Source organism: Lichenostomus cassidix, chromosome Z (genome assembly GCF_008360975.1).
Source record: "Lichenostomus cassidix isolate B80296 chromosome Z, HeHo_3.0, whole genome shotgun sequence".
NCBI lineage: Eukaryota > Metazoa > Chordata > Aves > Passeriformes > Meliphagidae > Lichenostomus > Lichenostomus cassidix.
The window spans coordinates 14,345,146-14,368,048 of record NC_139511.1 but is presented as its reverse complement, the minus strand read 5'-3'; the positions used below and the strand labels follow the sequence as shown (position 1 = coordinate 14,368,048).

Here is a 22,903-nt window from a genome sequence, read left to right as displayed (position 1 = left end):
GTGTGGGTACTTCTGAAAACTGGTAAGTGTAGGCTCCATATGGTAAGCAATGTGCTAAGTCCCCCTGTATCCTGCAATCTGTAAAACAAGAAAGAAGCCACGAAAACACTGCTGTATGGTATGACAGTGTTTGTCAAAAGGGCCAGCAACCTAATTATTCTCATTCTTTGCAGGCAGTTCAGCAAAGGAGAGCTTTATTGAGGAACTTGAAGGAAGTTCATCAAGTAGGTCTGCAGAAGTTTGTCAAAAAAGATTGCAGAAGTTAACACTTAGAGGGCTTGGATGAGCTGACTGGAAGCAGGAGTGAGTTTGAAATGAGATTGGTAAGGAGACAGGAAGCTCACATATGTCTGAGTTAGTAAATGAAAGTGCCTGAGACCAGCCCTGGTGGCTGCCTCTGCTTTTGGACACCTCACAGAATGGCTGGTGCACCCGTGCTCATGCCAAGAGATGGTCTTTGCACACAGCTCTGCAGTGAGGATTTCCCCAGGCCTTCTCTGGAGGCAGCTGGATGCCATCACCCCGTTTTGGAACTGGGGAGAGTTTAGTTTAAGGACAGGCACCGGTCATGTGGTGCCAGCTGGATACAGTGCTCAACATTGTTCTTCCTTGTGTGAAATTTATCAGCATAAATTAAGTCTGTGGACTCCGAAAGTGAAATATTTGCCTTATGTGAGGTGGGACATGATGAAGAAAGCAGAATTGGAGAAGGAATCAAATAGAAGAGTGCATGGTCAAAGCTCTCAAATATGAAGAAATGTCTGTACAGCCCCATTCAGCAGGAGTATCTGCAGGGCAGGGGTACATTGGCAGGAAAATGAAAAGGCAACACAGTGACTGTGGTCTAGTCAGTGAGCCTGGGCACCAGTGCTGGCTTTAACAAATCAGGTGAGAATGGTGTTAGGGGTGTTACACAGCATTTACACAACAGTGGCAGACAAAGTGAGCCAAGTGTGAGTCCCAGGAAATAGAGAGAGAATGAGATTTCACATCCATGAAAAAGCCCTGTGTTTTATATTGGATTTTTACCTTTGTTTTCAGTGACCGTAAAAAACATACGTTTAGCAACATAAATGCAACTGTTTCAAAGCTGAATTTCATATTATGCCTATGTAAATTTTACAAGTTGATTAAGTCTTTGTAGTTGTGTTTTGGCTTATAGCAACATCTTTATCAGCAGCATAATTCATACTGTAGCACTTAGCATGACACTAGAGAGAAGTATCACTTTATTTCTTAGAACTAATTGGCTTCACTGTGTAGTTCAAAAATCATTGGCATCTAGTCAAATCGTGCTCACAGAAAATGCACCACACTAATAAACTCAGACCTGAAATTAGCTGCATTGCTATTAAATTTAAATGAATGCATGTCCAACCCATATCATTATTTTAAAACTGCATATCACAATGTAAATACTAGAACAATGAGATTCAGCAGTGAGGCCTGTTCTGTCCATCAGGTACATGGCTATTGCTCTTATGGAAATTCTTTTGGAAATGTGAAATCCATCCCTTGAACCATATCTTTATTCTCATGTATTTTTAGGAAGGAAAGTGCGCTATAAGCTTTCTAACAAATGAGTATGTTTTTGGGCAAGTGTTAAACAAAAGACAGTCTGGTAACAACTGAAGAAAAGGTGGAATTGTAAAAAGCAGGAAATTTACTTGGGGTAAAAAGGAGAAAAACATTAAGTTTTATTTTACATTTCAGGTTTAGAGAAGGCAAAGACATGGCATCACTAACTGCAGTAATTTCTTTCTTCTAATTTTAAATAGTTGTATATTACATGTTTGTTTAGTGCCTACAGTTATTAAAGCTGCCTGGAGTGATGGCAGTTTCATCCCTACCTTTCTAATCTGTCCTGGCCCCTCCAAGCAAATGTTAGCACAAGTGACAGAAATGTAGACAAGAGAGTGATGAATGGGGCTTAGGGAAATAGCATCAGTGGTGGGGTGGGAAAAGACTGAAGAAAGGAAAATATGTCTCCCTGAAATCACCTGCAAGCAAGAGTCACTGCCTCCAGAAAGCCTTCCTCAGGAGTCTGTCAAATGGAGGGGACTTACCTTACAGTGCTGGGTGACCCAACTTCTAACATTTAATTCAGGCTTTTCACTGATGCCAGTCTGCATCATCCTTTCCATTTTAAGAATGCAGAGAAAAATCTCTGCAGTAGCAGAGTGGATGTTACAATGCACAAAAACTTAAGTTTTCAGAAATAGACATGTACAAAATACCAAATCTAGCAATAAAACGTCTGTCTTTGTTTTATAGCAGTGTGATGCTTGCAGTGGTTTAGACTATAGAAATGCCTCTGAGATGTTGACTGCTCGACACAAATGTGCTGTACCCTGCTTCACCGCTCTTCACTGTGGGAAAGAGAGAGTGAGTGGTGTCTGTGGACCGATAAAAGTTTCTCCTCATAATGAGATATAGGCTGAAGGCAAGCGCTGCTTTATCTTCACAGATGACTTTCACGTTGTAATATTTTAGGATAATTTTCATCACAAATAAAGTTCATGGATTATTTTATCAGCGCTATTACATGCCTATGCCCAGTGTCTTGGAAGCCCAAGACAATCTGTGTACCGTTTCAAAAGGCAGCTGCAGGAAAATGGAAACAAGACCTGAGGCATTGCAAGATTCATACCTTATTAAAATGTAGGCTGAGTTCCTTACAGATACCCACTCAGGTATCTTGTATAATCTTCTATCAGGATTGTATCTTGACTTCAGTTTGTGTGACATTGCATGTTTTGAATAGGACAAAGGCTCACTGCTGCTGTCAGTCCTGTTTCAAGCCCAATATTTATCTTCTTCTTTGCGGATGCTATTTTTTATCTGGCGTCCAGAAGAACATCCCTCTGCCAACATACCATTTCCCAATACATTGCTCTTTGGCATGCATGATTTCTGGAGAGACAAGCTCAGACCCGAATGCTTTTCCTCACTGTGGTGGAGAAAAGGGACGTCTCTGGTGCCTGCTCTGACAAGAAAGTTGATTCATGTGTAAATTACCAGTTGCCCTTTATTTGCTTGGTCCATGGAGACACACACAGATAAAAGGCTCAGTGGGTCAGAGCTGAGTATGTGCCGGTTTCTCCCATGGCCGCGATGACAGGGTTAGGGTTGTTGTCAAAGATTATCAGACAGGCTCTGATGTCTTAACATTATTTACTTTCAGAGTAGTACATAAAAATAAAATTTGGCACACAAAGAGGAGGCTTTTACAGCATTTCAGCTGAGCGCGCATTTGCAGGTGCATGGTGGTGTTACCGTCAGCCTTCAGTATCAGGAGTTCTGCACATCTGTCTTTATACAGAAATGCTTTGCTTTAAATACCTCTTATACAGAGAGGGGAGCATGCCCCAGGCTTCTTCAGCCCTCTGCAGGTAAAAAAAAAAAAAAAAAAAAAGAAAAAAAAGAAGAGATACTATCTGAGCAAAATAACTTCTAAAATCTTATACAAAAAAGTAACAGAGGGAAGGCTGCAGTAATTTTGAACTGAAGCCCCTTTAGAGTGTGATTTTGCATGCTTGTAATTCCCAGTCACGGCATTGAACGGCTCTCAAATTCTTGCTACACCCTGTGTTGTGTCTCATTTAATAACATAGTTATAATATATTTGTCTACTTTACAACTGTATTTGTATTGGCATATAAAGTGTGCAGCAGCTGGGAGCTGTGTGGGGGTGGCAGAAAGTTATTTGATCTACAAAATCAGTTACTTGTCACTCAGTTGCCTTTCACTGAAGCATAATAAAGAATCATTATGGGCCTATTAGGCAGTGCTGATGTAAATGCATTTTATGTGCCATTTTCAGATCAACAGTTAACCACACAAAAGTAAAGTTGTTAAGTACATCCTTCTTTGTTTAAGAAGGCAAATCATAAATCAGGCAGAATATTAAGCTTATGAAATGTAAATTTGAGACCCCAAGGGTTTTATCTATTAGGTCAGCTTCAAATTAGGCATCAGGCCTATCCTCTGCTTCAATAGCAAGTAGACAAAGTCATCTGTGTTAGCTTTCTACTTTTGTGACAGTGTTATGAATGCCACTTAAAAGGTTTTCGTGGGGGAAAAAAGCAAACCTTTTAATATATTTAAAAAACCCTAGAAATTAAATGGCTCAGACTGGATTAGGAGAGTGAGTGTTTAACTTGTTGCACACGCATTTTATATCTCCCATGAGAATTCTTTTCTTCTTCATTGTTATTAATGATATCCCATTTTTGTGTATAATATTGATGCTACTGGAATCACTTAACGGCTTTATTTGCCAGACAGAACCTGTCTAAAAAAAGAAAGTTGTTAATGCTAATATTTTGAAATTCTCTTCACATCCCTTGTTACTCTTTTCGTTATTGAAATTGCATTTTGAAAATTCCCACAGTTTCAGAATCTAAGTTTCTTCTTGATCTTACTGATGAAGTATGAAGCAAATGCTTTCAAAGCCATCTGTAGAAAAGTGCACTTTTTGTCTCTTTTTATGGATTACCAAGGCTGGGCATAAGAAGGAAATTTGAAACATGGAAAAAGCCATAATTCAGAATCTCATTTTGCCTTCTTCTGCACGCATTTCCAGTTCATTTTATTGGTCCTTCCTGGCATCTCTGGTGTGTGCTGTGCGGTTAGTGGTAAAAGACAAGAAAGGATGTTGTGCATCCTAGCTTGCATACAGCATCTGGGAAATGAAAGGTCTGGTAACTTGGTTCAAAAGTTTAGTTGATAATACCCAAAATGAGCTGCCATGTGGAAATGGCAGGTTACATCCAGGCAGTAGTTCATATGGAGTGTTTGGCACTAGGAGATAGCAGGTAATGGCGATAGCAGTGAAGGCTACAGTTTGAGTAACTCCTGATTTAATTGGATTGATAAAAGCTGTGTTTCAAGCTGCAAGCCTACCTAGCTGTACAATATCCTTAGTTCTAGTATGATGTAGCCTTATCAGTATAAAAACACATTTTCTGAAAGGTATGTCACTAACCTAGTCTCAAAAAGACTTAGGAGAGTTAGTGAAACAACGTGGGGTTTTTTTTCAGTAATATCAATGCGTTTGTATAGTAACAGAATTGAAATATTTGGCAGTTCTGTAAGTATACAAATATGCTTCATGTATGTAAGCATGGAGCATAGTACACAAATACACCATTTACTTAATATAAGCAGCAACATTCTGTGGCAAATTTCCTTAGAATATATTTTATACATCTGTGAGGATATATAAGAGATATAATTATAGGACAAAAATACTAGAAGGTAGTGAACAGATTTGTTTATACGCATAGTCTTTTACTTACCAGGATAGCTGATCTCAAATGTGGAATTCTTGTTTACATTGTGCCATAAACATGTGTTCTTATACATACGGAGCTACACATAACAACAAAGAGCAAATATCAGTGCTAAAACCAAACCTTTACTTCGGAGAACTCCGTCTGCAGTATATGTGAGCACTGTGTGTTTAAACGTGGTATAGATGAATAAATGCTGCAGCACAATTGACCAGGTATGTGACTTTGTTGAGTAAGATCGTAGACTGTCTTTATCTTATGAATCTAAGTCATGTGTTTGATGTGAAGCTGGAAGTGAGGCAGATTTTCAGGTGGGCTTAGCATGCATTTGTGCCTGAGAACTGTGTGCGCAATTCCGGTTTGTGTTTGTCAGTGTTGTGATTTATAAGCACAAAGCAGTTAATATGCTACATATTATGTATGCACTAAAACTGAGCGACATTTGAAAACCTACATGCTATTTGCATGATACCTGGTCTCACTGAAGCAGGTCCTGCCACCCAAAAACAAGCAAGGAACATCACAGAACTGATGTGACTTTTGGCAATGTTCCCCATCAAGTATGGGACAATATTGCAAAGAAGAAAGCTGGCTTCACACCATCTTGTGCTCTCCATCACATATCATTAATGGCAAACAACTCTTGTGCAGCCACACACTTCTAAGCAACCACATTTCACCTTCATGCAATTTAACGGCACAAAGCAAGTTTTTTTTGTTTATCATTATTTAGGCCAGGCACAAAAGCAACAACAAAGGCGAATGTAGTGTCATGAAGTCAGTGTAACAGTAATTCTTACAGCTGTGCATCTCACTGTATTCTGGATTACTTTGCAAATAATAAATCAAATTCCTCCTCAAGGTGACATGTCAGTAATTTCAAATTTGATTAGCTTTGTATGAAGGATGTTGGTACATTTCTACATGAATCTTTGATAACTCAGCATACAACCTTAACACTTAGAATGCCCCTTTGTGACAATGTGACACACTGAAATAATGTTAAGCTACTTACATCTGTAAAATCATGGGGATTCTAGTTGGGGTATGGCTCAGCAAGCTTGACTTTGGGCTGTTCCTACTAAAAGAATCTGAGACATTGTCTCAGTTTGAAACAAACTGGGGTGGGGAATGCTCCCAAGTTCCAAGTTCCCCTCCCCCACCCAGGCCCAGAAATCATTTCCTTAGAGGAAAGTGAAAAGAAAAAAATATTATTTAACAAAACAAAACAAAATGCCCACAAGGCATGGGAAAAGGGAAAAGGACTGATTAAACCTGAGTAAACAGCCAATGGATTTTAGTGTCCTTTTTCCTTGAGCATAGCTTCCGCCTCCGGGAGGTCCCACGGTGGTGGGGCAGTAGCTCTGGTGGCTCCCTGGAGGATTCTTGCCTGCTGTTGTCCTGGAGTTCTTCTGCTTCTCGGACGAGAAAGCAAGTAGAAAAAAAGTCCAAGATGAAGAAGAAACAGTCCCAGGGAAACAGCTTCTTGCCACTGCAGCAGCTAACAAGCCAGAAGAATGTGTGTAACCAGTTACTCCCCCAAAAAGAGTCCTTGAAAGGACAAGGAAAAAAACCAAAAACTCTCACCAGAGCAGCCTTGGCTCCAGTTACAGGAGGTTTTTTTTCTTCTGGGCATAAAGCAGATGATAGGGGAATACACCATTAAGGGGGATACACCATTATTTATAGTCAATGCAGGACAGATGTGAAATAACTGTTCAAGAATTTTGGTGCGTTTATTTTTTGATGACGTAAAAGAAAACAGATGAGTCTGAAGGGGAATATCTTCATCATGCAGTATCTTGCCCCACAACTTCAAGCTTGCAAGTGATGGACACAAAACCCAAGGGATCAATCAGACGTTTGATCCCCACTACTCTAGAGGTGTGAACCATGCCATGGTTAAAAGAAGGCAAAGAGCAGTGGTTTTAAGCACTACTACCTGATGTGCAGTATATTTTTTGTTGATGAAGCTTTGTGAAAGTGCCACGTTTTCATAATTTCATAGTTTAAACTTGTTACAAATTCATAACTCAAACATTCCTCTTAGCAAAAGTGCCACAGCAGAAATTTATCTTGCCGCTTGCACAATGATCTATCTTTATTTTCTTTGAAGAGGGTGTAAGGGGGCCTGTATAGATTGCAAAGCCAGCAATTTTGTAAAATGAAACACTTTTTTTTTTCCCAGGTATTTATTTTTAAAAAGTGAAAAGCTAAATTCTTTTAGTCTTGTTTTTATTCTGGCTTCAGATTTTTCACATCTTATTCACACACTTTATCCACATTAAGTAAAGATAGTCTTCAATCAGCATATGTATCATGAGCCCTTTGAAGAAAACTCACTGTTACCTGCCTACTCCCTGAGAAGCCTGCCAATTAGTCTTCTATGCCTAATGACATCACTTCAATTTTAGGGGTAGATATTTTGAAAAGGGAGAACTTGAAAAACCCAAAAAACATCAGTAAAGCCCAGTAACTTGTTCAACAAACTAATTCATGTCTTAAGCACATTTGACATTCTATAATGGGTTAGCTGCTGAGTTTCTCACTTTAGAGAGTTAAACAGATGGGATATTGCTATTTTAAGAGAGAAATGTTTGTGCTAGTGCCCAGTTTGCATTCAAGAGAAAGGGAGTAGAAGAGTTCTGGTCCTGAAAATCTGACTAGTAAGTTGAAAGTTTTGACCAAATAATTGAGAGACTGATGCACACCAGAGCACTGACTGTTAAGGCATCTGCACGTAAGCCCTGGTGGAAGAGACAGCATTTTCCTTCCCTGTTGTCTTAGGAAATTAACAGGGTACCAGTAAATGCATGGGTTAAGAGTCTCTGCTGGAATAAATCAAGGTGCTATAACATTATGTCTTTTCAGAGTCACTAAGAACTGGGGTTTTTGCATTAGCAGTTTGTGTACTGTGCAGAGCCAAGGTAGAGCATCCTGCGGTGCTAAGCAAAAAATCCTGCTGTGAGTATGTATAGCAGCATCTGTAACTGCCAAGTCCAGGATGAATGTTGTGATATGGCACTAGTAAACAGAGCAACAAACAATAGTTAGTAAAAGATATTGGCCATAAAACATGCGTAAGAGTGTGCAACATATGTTATCTAAATGGTAACATGTTGCATGAGCAGTGTAATTGCCATAAATATGCTACTGAATGCGAATGTTTATAAGGTGATTTCCTCTTTGAGCATATTAATGCTTTCCTAATTTGCCTGGCTTGTTACATATTTTGTATGAGTAGTAGGTGTCTGCTTTTGAAACTGAGCCTTCTATGACTTGACAGGACTCAGCAGATTTCCTCTGTTTGAAATTGATCAATTGAATTGTTTTGGGGGGGTAATTGATTCTGTTTGCTGCAGAATGGCCTGTGGCTAAGTCATCCCTCCTTTTTACCTCATTCAAAGAATACTATCATACTAGCACAGAAATGTATGTGCTAGCAGCTGAAGCAAGGAAAAGAAACAGTGCATGGCTGTCATTCCAAAATAAGTAACTCATGTGTCATAGCATCATACATCACACAAAGTAAAAATCTGGATGCAGTGTTCTTTCCTGTAAGATAATTATTAAAACTGCCACTGCTGATACTAAGTCTGCCATTTGTGATCTCCTGCATGATTCTTCATACAGTATTTTTTCATTTGTTCATTTTCTTTATCAGTGTTCTGTTAACCCAATGTCAAAAAAATAAGTGTTATCTAAAGCCAGGGAAGCAAACTTCAGGAATGAGTGTACAGATGCATGTGATGTGATTACAGCATAATACTGCTTTTAGTGACCAGCCATTCTCAGCTCTAACAATGTATGAAGCATTCAAACTTTTAATTGACTTATGTTGCAGTGACAGACCAGCTGAAGCTCATGCTAGAGCAAACAATGGCAAGGTACAAACATTTTATGGTTCATACTTTTGTGCCCCTACATATTTTGTGTCCTTCAAAGGCAATTTGTCCCCTGCAGAGAGTGCAGCCCTGCAGATCCTTTCTTGTACCAGTAGATTTGCAGAACGGTGGGGCTTGTGCATCCTCAGACTGAGCCAACCTGTGATGCCCCTTGGAATTGCTACATTCAACCCATCACCAGTGTTACTCAGCTCCTCAGCTGGTTTAGATGCTGATGCATCAGGGATTATTGGTGAACCATAAGGAAAAGGTTGCAGGTTGGCTTGCAAAGCAATTGTTTTGGCTTGAACAAGGTTTATTTTGAACAAGTAGGAAAACAGAATAACAGACTGTTATGAAAGGAGGGTCACCTCACCTAAATATTTGCAGGAAAGGATCCTGTTGGTGCACACAATATAAATAAGGGATCCATGATGTCTTGAATTGCTGTCAGTCATCATCTCAGGAAAGACTGAAATAATAGAATCATAGAGCTTTCAGTTGCCTTGTTGTGTGGCTTTCAGTTTTGTTCTTGTGTACCTCATCTATTTTTCCATAATAAACTATTATTTCTATATGACCTCTTATTCTTTACAGTAATTACAACTATATAATGCAACTACACTTTCAGGTTAAAATAGCAGTTATCAGGTAGATTAAGATAAAAATATAGGACTGACCATTAGGGGAAGCTTTGCTCTTCTTTGGCTACTGGGAATTTAGGTGACCTGGAAACTTTGGATGTAAGAAACCACTTGAGCAATGTCTTTCCACCAGCAAAGATTAGAGACCCAGCTCAGCTGTGAACTGTGGTAAAAGATCACTGCTTGCAGTGAGACTCCTGCCTACAGATGCTCAAAAAAATCCTCCTTGGAGCTTGGGGCTTTGTAAAGTATTTTCGCATTAATGAGATTTTTTCCTCATTGATACTTTTTTAAAAAGTCATTCATTAATATCTGGATTTTTATCCAAACACTTAATTTCTTTTACTGCCCATATAATAGACAATATACATTTCATAGCATTGTACTATAGGAGTTTCCCATATCCTAATTGTGTTACATTCTCCTTCATTTACTCATTGTACTGCATTGAAATAAAATTACTTCACTTTTTACTGCAAAAGCCTCATCTGTTTGGACCAGCTCTCTCTACTCCCAGGCAATAGCTGCAGGTCAACAGAGGCATCTGGTGGAAAAATGCACAAGTGATCCTCAAGGGCAGCGGTAACACTCTCTGCAAGGTCAACACAAGCTGTACCAGAGCAGCACCAGTAAGCACCATCCCCCCTCAGTTTTGTCTGAACCATTTTGACATTGACTAAACTGAATGTCCTTAACTTGTCCCTTCAGCATGCATGCTTCAAATATTCTCTGAAAACAGTTTTCTGTGTGTAATTTATTTTCTTCAACCATAATAAGACCAAGAAAGGCAATTTTATTGTGTGATGTTCTATGGCTGCAGTTCAGTTGCAGAGGTGGAAATTTCAGATACGGAGTTTGGGCTCAGACACATGGGCTGGTACAGTGTGGTAAAGGTACTGAGAGCATTAGTGCAGTACATTATCACCTTCTCAGTGAACCACAGCCAAGGGAGTATGAAGCACTGACAGTTTTGTCTTTGCTTGGAGAGAATGAGTCTTCCACAATGCAGCTCTTACCCATTTTGGAAAGGCACATCCCTCTGTGCCTCTCTTCCCTTCCATGTCTGCTCTCTTATCCCTGCTGTGTCCAAACTGTCTGCTGTCCCTCATCTCTGCCTCCTAACCTCTCTTTGCAGCCAGTTCCCTGCTTTTCAAGGTCTTTCCTTCTCTTGCAGATGTGTTCCCTTCACCTTCTTTGGTGTTCCTATGCCACTTCTCTTTGATCTTTTTACACAATCTCCTGTCTTGATTCACTCCTCCCTCTGCCCCCCAGGGACTAGTTCTCTCTATTTACATTTGCCTGCTTTTTTCCCCTTGTTCCCTTTTTCTGCTAGCATTTTAGCCCAGGACAGAGTGCTGCCTGCACTGAGTTCCTGTGCCTGATGCTGCAATAGACAGCAACATCTGGGAGCAGCAGTGGCAAAAAAAAGTCTGGCTTAGCCCTGTCCGCTCTGCATTGGAGCTTGCCCATTGCAAACAGCATCTTCAGAGGAATCCTTGGCCACTTAGACTTCCAGATTCTGGGGACCCTGTGCTGAGCACATGCAAATGAGATTTTTCAAAGGCTTGTGACTAGGCAAAAAGCTGGCTGTTTATTCCTGGGAATTGTAAAAGGACAACAGGGACCTTACCTTCTATATTTCAAACTATTGCTGTGAAGAATAGAGACACAGGAGCTGCTCAACAAAATTCTTGTAAGACCTTTTTCCTCTCCTCTCCCTCTCCCTCTCCCTCTCCCTCTCCCTCTCCCTCTCCCTCTCCCTCTCCCTCTCCTCTCCCTCTCCCCCTCCCGCTCTTGTCATTTCTTTTCATTTCTTTCAGTTTTTTATTCCTCCCAATAGGGGCAAAATATGTTTTCCCTCAATCTTATTTCCTGAAGTGACTAAATCCTCTCACTTGAAACACAAAAAATAATAATAATCAGCCTAGGGCAGAGATAGAGCATGGGAATTTTCATCCCAAATACTTAGCTTGGCAAAATTTATAAACAACTGAAAACAAGCTCTTATATAGGGAACTATTTGAGATCCCAAACTACAGAGGACTTACTTGTGTTATACACAAAAGTCGGATTAGAATTCCTCTGCAATCCATTTGGGATACTAAATGCAATTAAAAAGAATCTGCTTTTCATATTTCAGAAATCCACCTTAAGTGATGGATGTTATAAGGGAACTTGGTTTCAGCACTTCTCAGACCATACCAAAGGTGTTGCAACTAGTTGATTTGTTAAGCATGCCTGTCACAGATTTATTTTATTAGTTTTGTTGTGGGATTTGGTGGGGTTTTTTACTGAATCTCTTTTGTTGTGAAACATAATTTAAGTACTTGCATGCACATTAGAAGCACAGCCCAGCCAACATTGTGCAAGTTATGCAATAGGACTCCTTCGAGGTGCATCTTTAGTATCTCCTGGGCAGAGAATATGAAAATTAATGGCAGATGAGGTTATTCTTAATTCAGACCAGTAGCAAAACTGTTTCCCACCAGTGCCCTTGTGCCTAGGCTTATAGGACAAATCCTGATGCTTCCACCTATTGTCATGGTAGTGAATGGGATGCGTTTCCACCACAAGGACTGTGGATTTACATGCCTTACTTCTCTTCCTGAGAAAGAGCAGGAGTGCCTTGTCAGCGTGCAGCATGGGGCAGAGTCTCCTTCACACCAAGGCTCTGTGAAGGTTCCCACAGCTGCAGAAGGCATGGCCTTGGTGAGCAGGCTTCACTGCTGCTCTTGCAGCTGCAGAGGAGCTGCTGCTGCAGTCCTATTTTGCTGAAGGCATTTAGGCATGGAAGCAGGTTTGCCTTGGGGTGTGAGTTCTTTGCAGGAAAAAGGGGTAAATCTTCCCTACCACACGCATTCCTTCCAGACCTTTTCTACCCATTCTCCCATTGCAGATGCCCAGAGGCACAGACATCAGCATGGCACAAAGCTTCCTCAGCTGCCTAGCTGCTGCTTTCCCCAGCTTCACACAGGAGAGAAAACCCTGTGTTTACAATGTCCTGTCCCCTCAGTTACCAGACCTTCCTCAGAGGGAGTCCTGTAGGCCTTCAGTGTGTCTGAATGCAAACCTGAAAAGCAATTCTGAAATCCATGAAAATGTGTAATATTTGCACTGTAAAACTTCATTTGCTTCTGTGGAAAGTAACAATTGTGGCTGCAGAGACACTGATCTGAAGTGTTTATATCATTCTGGAACTGTAAAACATGATAAAACAGATGGGAATGCTGTTGACTTCAAGGTCTTTGCTTTTTAGTCACTCATAGACTTTTCACTTTTCACTACTGAGTGAAAAAATAAATGTTTTCTTAATTTATTATGGCAGTGTTTTGTGGTTGTAATGTTTCATTTATCCTCAGACTAACAGGGAATGTTCCAGCCGCAGCGTGGGTTTTCCTCAAGTGTTCATGTGTGAGCTCCTCTCTAACTTCCCTCTACAGGAGACAGTTTTCATACTAACTCATTGCAGGATTTTATGAGCAGTGACTGTCAAACTGTACTTTTCTGTGCATTTGTGCATATTGATGTTGCTCTTATTTAGGCAAATTTCAGCTCTTGCCTTAATCCTGGTTTTCACCATGAAGTCTTTTCCCTAATATGTCAACAGTTTCCTTTAAACTTTTTTGAAAAAAATCAGCCTATGGTGGTTTAAACCACCAAAATTAAACCAAAATAGAGCAATCAGTATTAAGAAATATGCACGGGCGACCAACAAAAGAATTCCCCAAATGTATTAATGTGATTTTCTTCTTGCTTTTTTAATGTACTGTATGTATGCCAACTGTGGCAATAACTGATAAATTTCATGCAAGATTACATAACTCCAGTTCAGTGATTCTTCAGAGAGAAACTACCTTGACAATTTCTTTTTATTTTGTTGTAATTTAATGAAAAAACAAAGCTGAGGTTCTTGGTGTAAGGAAAAGGAAATAATTTGAACCACCATATTTGGAAACTCATTTAAATATTTCATCTCACTTGTGTTTCCAAATATACTTTCTTGGCACTTTCTTTTTCCTACCCCAGTGCCCAAGGTTTAACCACCTTTCTGGCTGGAAGAGACTAAAGTTTTCTTCAGAAACTACTGAATGCTTGGCAAAAAATCTCTACCATGACACAAGGAATCTTACTTGATTTTTCCCCAGACTGTCTCAGCAGCACTGGTTCTGCTGAAAGACGCCACATGGAAAGATCAATTATTAGTTCAGGATAGTATTTTGAAGTGAGAATTGCATTTGAAAATACAAGAAGGTCATTAAGCTTCATTGTTTTCTGTCTTTGGATGTTGGTGTTTTTATTTTTCCTCTGGTAAGTGTGGAAATCATAGATTATTTCTTCAACATTGAAGTGACTGTCTCAGCTTGAAGATACAGCTTTGGAGCTTGATATTATTTATTGTATTAGTTTTTAAAGGGAAGTAGTGAAGTCCCTGTTTTGAAATAAATCTGGTCTCCCAAGTGAAGCTTATTTAGTTAATTAGTAGCATTTAAATGGAATGATTAGAAACCGCCGCTCTGCAATTGGATGTTTAAGACAGGATTAGCAGAAAGAACCTGATTTTGGGGTTGTTTTCTGTCCTGGTATTTTTCCTGTGGCTGCAATGCAGAACATGATCTGCAGTTTCTCCAGGAGAAACTCCTATCTATTCCCATCCCACTGACTCCTGGGTCCCACTGAGCAGATCCAGGCAGATCTCAGCAATGGGGCCCCACCAGTCACACACACAAACCCACAGTGACCATCCCAAGCTCTTAAGGATTTGTTTGGTTGGGGTGAGCTTTTCTTCCTTAATATAAACTTAATATTTCCCTTCGCGTTCATCCCAGACTTTTGAGTTCTCCGTTGTGCTGTTGGCAGACCCACCTCCCACACTGCTGTTCATGTCTGACTCTGTGCATAGACAGGGATGTCAGGAGAGCTGTTGGCAGAGGTCAGCACATGCCAGCACACAACATGCCTCCTCGTCTTGTCTGCTGTGCGGCTGCCTTCGGCTTCACTCTGCCTGCGCCTCACTTCGCTGCCTCCCCCACCTGATGCCTGTCGTGAGCTCTTTGCCGCGTGACTGGCTTGCTGCCCTTGCGTCCTGAGCATCATCCATGACTGATTCTGGGTGGTGTTGTTCAGGAGAGGTAGGAAGCAAGGCACGTGCACTGAGCACTTCCAGGCAGCTATAACAGGAGGAGGGTTAAGCAAGGAATGAAATGCAGCTTTATGATCATTAATCTCAAACAGTCCCTCTAGTGACATCTCTGAGGTTAAGTCACAGGAAGTGTGATATTATTAAGTTTAGTTAAATTTAGTGTAATTCACATCTGCAAAGTCTTTGTGAATTAGTGTTTAGTCTTAACTTGCCAGTTTCCACGATACAGGGACTTCATAGTATCCCACATTAAATCTTGATGTGTTATGCATTAGTGTGCAGAAGCCTATAGTCCATGTGATGTGCCAAAATCCATCATGTTTCTGAGTAGTTCTGAGGCAAATATGCAATTAATTTAGTTTGCAACACTAAGGAGGAATGGTACCCCTACAAAAAATTATTTCCTCCTTTATTTGCTCTCACAGAGTAGGTGTGGGAAATGACAGCTGGAGATCTCTTTTGCAAAGCCATGTTTATGAGCTGTGTTGTTTGCCCAGTGCAGCTGATCCTTGCCACACACTTCACCTCATCAGGCTGTAATAGGTGCAGACCTGTATTGATTACCATGACTTGTGGGAGAGAAAAATCTTTGCACTTCAAATTGGGTATAAATTATAAATAGCATCTCCAAAGGCTGTAAGTTACACAAGTGGCATTCTTTTGAGACAGCTGTATGTAAAGCTGTTGTTATAGAGGTTATTAATTTTATGATTGCAGCACAGGTATACTTGACCCACAACAATGATCATTGTCTATAAAATCCCACCATCTGGGTTCAGTCACCTCCCTTCCTCAAGAATGTTCTTTAACAACAACCAGCAAAGGTCATGCTAATAAAAGAAAGTTAACCCTCACTATATTGGTGTATATTGTGAAAAAGCCTTGCTTCTTGCCATTTTTCTCACTCATACAGCTATGCAGATTCCTGGAATTGGATCATATAAGTCATAGATACACAGGATGGGGGAATGCAATATGTGTACATATATAGATGGAAGTTGGTGTAATGCAAATGAGAAAAATTTATCTGGTATTGGTTGGCCATAAATTACTTACTGCAAGTGCACAAGGGTTATTTACACCTCAAATCTGCAAATTTTTATTTATTTTTTCTGAATTTTTTTTATACTTACTTGACATAAGTAAAATTTTATCAAATTTAAAGGGAATCTGTTAGTTACTCCCAAAACCTGTTTTTTAAACTCCATTTATTACTTGGTGCTTGTGTTCTGGTGGCCAAGCCTCATCTTCCATGGCATTTTACAGACTCAGATGTGTTTCCTTTCCATTGAGTCACTAAGACAATGCCGTGAATTTCTTTGAAACCATCATTCACACCTAAGAGATAAGCACCTCCTTTCTCTGATCATGTGGAGGAGGCCAACTGCATTTTCACAGATGTGTCCTCTTTTTCTGCCCTCACCACTACACCTGGTCAGTAGGTGCATCCTGTGTTCAGCTTTTTTAAATACTTTCCATAGTCAGACCTAGCACTTTCTTTTGCTGTTAAGAAAGAGGAAAACATGGAGAAAGAAGATGTTTTATGCCAGCAACTGGAAGACAAAGGTGTTTGTGAGGAGAGATTGGGTGGGTGCAGTAGCAGTGAGATAGAGGAGGTCTTGCTGAAATGGCTGAAGCAACGTCAGAAAAAGGCAGAAACGGGTAGGCCATGACTAAAGGACAGCTGTGATCAGTGTGTAGATGAGATGCAAAAAGATCAAGGCCAGGCACTGAGCGTGAGTTGAAGAAGCTCTTCCTGGTGAGCAAGTTGTGGAAGAGGAATTCAGAAGTGGATGACTTGGAGAAATAGGTGTCCTGGGAAACAGGTGTCCCAGATGGATAAAAACAGGCAAGGAGTAGGCAGAGATTCAGGTGAAATGAAACCTCAGAAAGGAGTGAAGACAGCATTCCTACCTCTGGGGCTTGCACACCTATTCAGTATCACAGGGCAGGGGGAGAGGGGGACAGGAAAACACTCTATCTGCCTGAGACCCATGGAAGTAATTGCACTGTCAAGCCTGCTGTGTTTCTGAGCACGTACAGAAGTGATACCATTACAAGATGTAAGCTTTAGGGTCGTCTTCAGTAGATGGGGTGTCTCTACTGTCATGTGACATGTTATTTTAAAGCACTGCTGCCTCTCCTAGCTGCTCTGTGGCACGGGCATTGCCATTTCCACGGTGCTGTGTTTTTGGAAAGTGCTAAAAACATGTTGGTTTATGCTCATGCTGCTGGTATATCCAGGTGTTTGATGCCATAATTGCTTTTTAGGAACAAATAATCATAAAATACTGTTACAAAGAGTAGCTATTTTCTAAGCAGCTGGTTGTTTCCCTTGTCCTGGTATCACTGATGAAATTTCTTGCATTAGTCGTGCTCTCACAAGATAGCTGAGTGTGTACCCTTCAGGTCTCTGCCCCACAGGCAGTAAAAAGCTCTGAGATTTTGGAATAAACTTGGATTAAAAATCAGCCTCTGAGTATTTCAGATTACAGTAACTTGCAGGTATTGCTGCAGAATGTTTTAAATGTATTTAAATATATTTATAAACCCTATATGCTTGTTAACATCGCAGCATTGCTGCACAAACAGAATTCCTGCTGTGGGCTCAGCAGAGCTCAGGGCCATTCCTGGTCTTGGCTGAGCCCCTCAGTTTGCCAAAACTCAGTAATGATGACTTCTCCCTTACAAAACTCTGCCATGTGCTAGATAGCAGTGAGGAGAAGGAGGTGTAACTGACTGCTTGCATCATGCTGCAGCATGTTAAGATCTGTCTGATAAATTAGTATTTTTCTGGTTTATAACCTGTGGTAACTTTGAGGCTTGAATATGTGGTTTTCACCCAAGAAGCCTCATGGATGTATGCTCTCTTGTGAAGTGTTGAGTTTTGAGCTGGTCATAACTTCCATTATTTAAAAGGCAATTTTCCTTTCTCCTAGTTGGGAAAATTACTGTTTTCAAATGCTAAATACTTTTTTTATGCTCTTACTTGCAATTTGATACAGTTTTTTTGCCTAAATAATTACAGAAAAAATGTATGTGCATTTAAAAAATTTAGTTATCTCACTAATATATATTATTCAAATGCTTCAGAGCTACTATCAAGTACCCTGCTAATACAATCAGTTCTAGGTATTGTTAAAATAAATTCAGTAAAGTCGAGGAAAAGACAGGGCTGGAGAGAAAGAAACTCATGAAGTTACTTAATTTGTCCACCTTGGCCAGGGTGGGGTCAGCTATACCCATAATATTCCTAAGAGATGGTTGTCTAACCTATTCTTATCTTCCGTGAGTGAGATCCTACACCCTCTATGGGTATGTTCTTACCCCAAAAACATCTTTGTAAATTGAAACCTGAGTATTCCACCTCACATTTGTCTGGTAGGGAATTTTTATATTTGTCTTTACATGCAGATAAGGGTGGAGTGACAGATATGAATAGATAGATGGAGGGATAGATAGATAGATGGATAGACAGATAGACAGTGTTGTTGATATAGCTACAATGTAGATGGACATAGATACATAAGTATTGTATAGAGATAGGGATAAAGGTAGCAGTAGAGAGAGATACAGAAGTATCAATATAAATGTAATTTCAAACCCTGCCTTTCTGTCTGCATTCTACACTATTTTAACACGAGTTTTAAAATCTATAGTTGTGTAATACTGAGTACATCTTTGCTGGATCCCTTCTTCAAGGAAATGGCTTACTCTCCTAAAAAATTCCTTGCATTGGAAATGGCTGCCTCTGAGAGTTGTTCAGTCACACATGCACACTGCATGTCTGGTTCAGCCAGCGATGGGTGCAGTGCTGTAACACTGACAGGGCACATCAACCCCTCAGCATCTCAAGGCTCCTTTCGCACATCTTCATCCCATCCCCACAGTTCCCTTGAAACAGCCACTATCCCAGGGCAATTCTGGATTGCTATAACCTCAACTGGCTGGCATCAGCTGTCCTGCCTGATGCTGTCTTTGACCTGTGGTGGGTATCCAAGTCTCTCCCAATGCCCTTGCAAAAGTCGGGGTTGGAGGGACAGCACCTTGGAGATGTGTTCGTGGAAATGGTGCCACCTGGCAACCTCATTGCTCTTCAGCAATTCCCAGGGTCTGGATCTACCTGCCACATCTGGTCTATTCTGCCTGTGTCCATTGCCAGATGCTCTCCCTGTATTCACTACATAGATAGGAGCAGCTCTACATGGGTTTGCCTGTTTGCCTGCCTTCCTATTTGTGCAGAAGACTGCAATTTTGTGTCCAAGAACAAATTTCCTTTTCAGGACTGTTTACCCCTGAGTAGTCATTCAGGCCAGCCCACAGTCTGAGATTCTGTAAGCCTTCTGACTCTGGAAATGCTGTTTAATCAGCTTTGGTTTGTGAATTTTTCCCTTTTTTTATAGCAGCTATGCCCAATTTGTATTACTATGGCTGTTTGCATTGATATTAATAGCAGTTATGTCCTAGGTGCCTGGTTCTTTCTGGAAGGACCTTATAGGTGCTTGGTATCTAATTTTTTACCCTTTTTAATATATACTCAGAAGAAAATTGCTTGACTTTGGTGACTGAGAAAATGACCTGACTTTTGGTAACCTGTGCTTGGGAGAGAACAAGTTTCACTTATTTGGCCAGTTCACACCTAAAGGAACAAACAAATGACCTGTGCTTATGGGGCTGCCCTTAATATTTAATGAAGAGTAGTGGAAAATGACAGCCATGTTAGACTCCTATCTGTTTTCTATTTTGCAGACCTTTCTTGCAGTGAACTTTTGTGTGAATCTTTGCATGTGGTTGCTTAGAGGGCAAGAGGAATTTACTAAGCTTTTTTTTTTACTTTTTTTTAACCACTTGCTTCCTGTGGGAAGTTTGTGTGTTGTGGACAAGGAATGAAATTGCAATTGCAAGTGTGGGAGTTCAGAGGTAATCTTTTTTCTGATTTGGTAGGATGCTCATTGCTCTGTTTTCATCATCCCACTAAAGATTATTACAGATAATATATGTCCAACAAAAATAAGGACTGCTTTTTGTCACAATAGATAATAACAAAGTAGTGTAGTCTAGTCTCCAGCACTGCCATGATTTTTCTTATATTAATATTGAGTCTTAACCAGCTTATTGTGTGTCTAAGCCCACTTAATAAGCTGTATGTTGTTTCTTAAAACTGTTCTGTTTCTTCTCTCTTGGCTCCTCCAAAGAATTCATTTCCGTACGGTTACTTTTAGATTATTATCGTGCCCATGACTCCACAAACTATTACTTCTTGGCCAAACTAAACACATCAAAGTTTGGGGATTTTTTAGGATTGGGGTTTTTTAATGTCCCCTCAGAAATTACTGCTTTCATTTCATTAATTGGTGTTTAGTTTATCTCTTAATTTTGCTTAAGCTTTTAACCTTTCTTTACCACTGTGACATCTAGGAATGCTTATGCAAAAACTCCCAACGTCATTGGATCTCCACGTTTGTGAGCTAATGGACTCATTCACAATTTTTCCCAAAGCTCTCGTTTTCCTGATCAGACCTATTGGGTGATTTTAAGCAAGATATATATTTTTTAATCTCCTTTCTCATTAGCTTCAAGAGCTTCTTCTGTTTTGGAGTTTGAGACCTGGGTGTTTACATCAGTAGACCAAAATCATCACAAAAGACACAATAATTTCTTCCCATGCAGATTGATAGGATAAAGGAATTATAAGTGGAGTAACCTTATGAATTAAAAGTAGTTCTATCATATTTGATAATATCTGATGCACTCAAGGGTAAAAAAAAATTCTGTTTAGAAATAGCTTTGTGATACAGAAGTAATTTGTTAGCATACATTAAGATGGATGCAGGACAGGCAGGAAGCATTTCTTTCTCACATGTAACTACATATTTGGACAGTGTTACATTGCTAGAGAGTTACAGAATTACAGAACTGAATACCTAAGAATTAAAGAAGTTCCCCAATGTGTGTGTGTGGATAATGTGAGAAAGAAAGAATTTTCCATTGATTCATAACTTTCAGGAGAAAAAATCTTTTCTGAAAGGCCTATCACACTTGTCTACCCAGGTCAGATGGAGTTGGCTTCCCTGTTAGTTTTTTGTGTAAAGGAGGAACGACTTGGGCTGCTTCTCATGTTTTATAGTGTTTAAAGTGTTTGCATTCCTGCAAATGCCCCCAAAAGTCTGTATTTCAACCTTTAAACCATTCAAATCAAGTTTTGATAAGACTTGAGTGCCTTTTACATATATAGCTTGAATCATAAGTGTTAAAGCAACCTCTGCCAGTGTCTATGGACAGGATGGCTAAGCTACTCGCATTGGCATTTTGCAGTGTGACGGGGTCTCGGTGCAGATCATGATCACAGGGAGCAAACTCTCCACTGAGCAAGATCTTGTTGAAGAGCAGCAGAATTCTCCATCCCAGTGGGGACTAAACCCCAAGGCGTGGAACACCCTGAACTCATTTTGAAGCCCGCGCTATTTAGAGATGAGCCGCCGCTTAGAGAAGCAGACCCAAGGTCAGCCCTGTGGCTAGTATCTGTGGAGAAGCTTTTCAACCTGAAAACTTTCTTCTGCAGAAATATTTCAGTGCTAAGGCATGTATGAAGATCTCTCCCAGCTCCTGTGCAGCGTAGGAAACCTTTGTCCCACACATCTTGTAAACGCGGCGGGGGGCCACCATTGTGCTGTGCATCTTCTGAGCACCGCGGGAGGAGGCTTTTGTCTGACACAGTGGGCAGCACTGTAGGAGGGCACCTTTGTCCTGCACAGCCAGTAATCGCTCTTCAAGAGTGAATTATGGGGATTGCAGAGCTCTTCTCTCTGCAGACACTCCACTTTCAGACAGAGGAGTTTGTCGGCCTTGCTGGGTGAAGAGCTGCTTTTCCTGAGTGGAATTGGAAAGAGAAGACATGGAAATGCCTTTGCATGTGTTTGTGCAAATGGCCATCAGGATCATTCACCTGGTCATATTGCATGGCCACCGCTGCAGGCACCGTTCCCAGTTTCAATCTTTGCTTTTCCTCTTCTCTATTTTTCCTACCCATTTAGGCTACCCATTTAATTATTATTATTTCCTTGTTCTTATGTTTGTACTATCTCATATTCAATATTCTATTCCTATATTCAATATCTATGCTTTCAATTTTCTTTCAGATGACTAATAACCTTAAAAGTCTTGAGCCCAAACACTAGCCCCTCTGGGACTTCATAGGTATATTTTCAACCCCTTATTGTTAATTATTATTTGTCTTCTCAAATGCTTTAACTGCTTCCCTGGGAGTGTGACAGTGCCCATTTCCTAGAATCTGAGGTTATGTACAATGAGTTAGGCATACCTCTGCATCTGTGAGATGAGATGATGATGAGATGCTGAGTCTGGACCCTGTAGAGTTGCCATCTATACTGTACGTGCTGGTGGACATGCTAGAGCAAGTGTGTGCATGGCAGCATGCATTTGGGAGCTGCGTTACCAAAGACCTCAAGTGTTTGGGGGCCCCTTGACTGGCATGAAACAACTGATTTGCAAATGAGAGGTAGAAGTGAGCCCAGCCCATTAGAGCAGAGAAGGTCATAATCCATTTTAAGTGATTCCATAGGTTCCCACTGCCCCAAAGTCACCAGGTTGACCTCCGTAGAAAACACAGCAATGGATAAGTCTCTCATCCGCTGATTTTTGTTATTCAATAAAGTTTGGGTTTTATCTGTTCTGGTTAAATTTGAGCCTGTTGTTTCTACTGTCAGCCAAAAGGTGCTTGTGATTTTTTATAATGTTGATCTCTTACTTTACTGATATTCAGACATGAATTTTATGTGTGGTAGTTAGTTTCAATTAATTCTCCTTTTCTCAAATTAGAAATTTTTTTCTTCTCAGTCCCCACCCCAGTCCTCTGGTGCCTACCTGATTGTTCATGAATTCTCAGAAATAATTGCCAGTAGTCCAGCAAGTTCATTAACT

The 22,903-nt window shown here is 40.3% G+C and overlaps 1 protein-coding gene across 6 annotated transcripts in view; it reads left to right on the top strand.

Moving 5' to 3' along the window:
- ARB2A (ARB2 cotranscriptional regulator A) overlaps positions 1–22,903 on the top strand; it is a 257,519-nt gene that overhangs the window by 228,873 nt on the left and 5,743 nt on the right. The window contains exon 11 of one of the 6 annotated variants that reach the window (XM_085043334.1): positions 10,305–10,423. The exons of the other annotated variants lie outside the window; for them this stretch is intronic. Within the exon in view, the coding sequence (XP_084899460.1) occupies positions 10,305–10,408 (104 nt within the window). The 3' untranslated portion in view covers positions 10,409–10,423. Of the gene's footprint in view, positions 1–10,304; positions 10,424–22,903 lie in introns of those variants that run through there. 6 annotated transcript variants of the gene reach the window in all.